At 42.2% G+C, this 2,977-nt stretch overlaps 1 protein-coding gene across 1 annotated transcript in view; it reads right to left on the reverse strand.

Annotated features, from left to right (window-relative positions):
• Positions 1-443: 443 nt before the first annotated feature.
• LOC108748226 overlaps positions 444-2,977 on the reverse strand; it is a 14,769-nt gene continuing 12,235 nt past the window's right edge. The window contains exons 3-4 of the mRNA XM_018486258.1: positions 606-764; positions 444-533 (exon numbers count right to left, since the gene is read on the reverse strand). Of these exons, the coding sequence (XP_018341760.1) occupies positions 444-533; positions 606-764 (249 nt within the window). The remainder of the gene's footprint in view (positions 534-605; positions 765-2,977) is intronic.

Here is a 2,977-nt window from a genome sequence, read left to right on the forward strand (position 1 = left end):
TAAATAGAAATTCAGTGTATAGTCGCGATTTGAGCAGTATCCACGTCAATTACAGATGAGTAAACGCGAGATAATGTTCGAGAAACCAGAGTGAGAGACGCCTAATTTGCATAGCGGCTTTGCAAGTAGGATCGAAGGATTCGTCGAGCGATGCTTTTTTGGCACACGTCGCGTTACATTATATAATTCAACCGGAAAATTCAACGAACGCTCGCTTCAAGTTTCAATGTATTTTCCTTTCCCTCATTTACTTGGGTAACATTTCTACTGCGAATCCGTCTTCTCTTGCTCCTCCTGCTCCCTCTCCCTCTCCCTCTCCCTCTCCGCCCTTGGTTGAGATATTTCCAGCGCGTAATGTAATCCGCTTTACCTCGACTGTGCGCGCGGTTGACATATTTTTTCTCCCTTCGTCGTCTAAAGTACGTATGCTGCCATACAATGTTCTAAGGAGTCTTTCCCGCTTTTTCTTTCCGCCCGGTAATACCGTCCCGGCGAATGTAACGCAATATTTTCATTGCACTCTTTGCTCGCGGCTACGGAAATGAATATCGTCTCTTTGCCGATATTAAAGTCAAATCAGCGGGAAAACGTCGGGCTAATATTACCATTTCCAACGAGCCGTTTGATGCGAAGAAAAAAAGCCGTCCTGGCGGTGCGATGAGCTTTATCTTCTCCGGATGTTTCTGCGGATACGCTGATTCGTCCCAGCTCTCCTTCGTTCTACCTCGCACGATGTGACATCGCAGAGAAATTCGATTTCGATTCTGTACGAATAACGAAAATTAATCACATTGGAGCCTCGATCAAGCATTTCTATATTATTTTGTTATTAAAAAATTCAATATTGTCAAAAAAAAAAAGGCAGCTGTACGTAATATGATTGAAACTACGATCCACTTGATGCTACAAATATTCCGAAGTATCTTTCTGTTGGTCAGTTGGTGAACTTTTTTCTTCCGTTTATAGTCAGTCAAATGCTTCAAAGCATTCGTAGCGTCGTCAAGTCGACCCGCATCTTTAGAGAGTAACTTATCCCTGATACAAAACGTTTCTCCTATCTACGGCTACGGCCCGTTTTATCGTATTCGGCTACAAATACGGTACGTGTAACGCTCAATTCCGACCGTGCAAGAATGGCTTTACGCACGACGGAAAGGCGAAACTCTTCGGCGATTCTCTTCTCTCCGGTGCGCCGGAGCCTCGCCGCGCGTAATTGTGTACCTTGCGCTCTTCGATCAACGTCCGGTAACGAGTTGACATACCGCGCAAAAACGCGGATCGATAGCGTGTGCATTACGGCCGTGTGTCCATCCGTTACGATCGCGTGTATACGTGCGTATACGTGTGAACGCGCGCGCGTCCCTGCTACGTCCACTGCGTGCTGGTGTAGTCGCAGACGAGCACCACCCGCTGTAGGTGATCGTCACCGGGTGACGACGAGCGCGAGCACGCGACTGAATTTCGCGGAGCGATAAGCTTTCGGCGAAGAGGGCATTTTAGTTGACGGCAAGCTGACAGCTTCCTCGAACGGAGACTCTCAGAGATTAATTTTATTTTTGGACTTCCCGCGCCGCCACGCGGGACATTCGCAGAGGCATCATCGGATCTGAGTATTTTGCGATCTAAAATCAAAGCGTTCTATTCTTCTGTCTACTTTCATAATAAAGAACACTCTCTCGTTTTAATTTAAAAAAAAAAAAAGAAAGTAAATCTCCATCTGCAATCATATTTTCACTCTTTCCGTCCGTCATCTAACAATAAGTCCTTCTTTATTCAACCCAAGTTTTTTTTACTGTTCTATAAAGCTTTCAAAAAATGTGGACAAATTCAGAGTTACTTTTTAACGGTTTAATTACATTACCAAACAGGTTTTTTTTTTAACTGGAATTAAAGCCTGTATGTAATAAAAATTGAAATATGGGCAAAAATGAGAATAAAATTTGAAAGGGAAATTTCGTTTGTACCAAAAAAAAAAAAAAAAAACCAGACTGCAGATGAACGGTTAAACATGGCCTTCTGTTTTAATCTTGTAATCTAACATTAAATAGTCCTCATGCAAATAGGACATCATCGCCGGCACGCCGGAAACGTGCCGCGTATTTACATCGGAACTAATTCGCATTATACGGAAATCTGTCGTCGAACCTTATGATACTATTTTTTATCTTGCCGGCACTTTGCATCACGCCGCCCCGACCGTTGTTTACGTAATAAACATTCTTCTTCGTGATAAAGAGCGCGCTTAGGCGGGCGGAAGAGGTTTCTTTCAGAGAGCGTTTCTTCGGAGAACACGTGGTTTCGAGGTGGGAAGGTACTTTGTCTTTGCACCATCGCGCGTGCAGTGTTGGATGCTACGGCGTGAAGATCTTTTTTTTTTATAAATCGCTTTTATAGCATGCTATCAGGTCGCTGTATAAATAATATCCATTTATCCCCCGCAACGCTAATATTTACAGCGAGTTTATTTACACCTTTTTTCGCTTAAGCACCTATAATGCTACTAATAACCAGATAGGGTATAACCTACTAATTATCCAATATTTTTTAATAACACTTTTTGCATTATTCAATCGTATAATGTATTATCTATGAGGCAGGTTGTTAAATTAAATTTCGTTACAAATCCTGGTTTGTTAAATTCTCAGAAATAAATTTTATAGACTATGTACGATTTTTCTATGAGCAACTTGTACAACAAGTTTAACTTTCTTCGTTAAATCGTTTCATAGGACTGCAACCTTCGGTATCAGCGAGACAGTTTCGATTATGAAAGAACAAATAACGTAACCAATAAAACAATGAGCAAGGAGCAAGGTTGTATCAATTGTATCAAATACTTTCCTCCACGTGCGACCAAAAGACGATGCATAATTCGTGCACTCCTATCTTTATCTCATTATCTTATAGTTCCCGTCACTCTTATCAAGATGGAGAAAAATAAAAACGTCTTTCCCCTTCCCCCCCCCCCCCCCCCCCC

The sequence above is a fragment of the Trachymyrmex septentrionalis genome, unplaced genomic scaffold (genome assembly GCF_001594115.1).
Source record: "Trachymyrmex septentrionalis isolate Tsep2-gDNA-1 unplaced genomic scaffold, Tsep1.0 scaffold22, whole genome shotgun sequence".
Classification (NCBI taxonomy): Eukaryota; Metazoa; Arthropoda; class Insecta; order Hymenoptera; family Formicidae; genus Trachymyrmex; species Trachymyrmex septentrionalis.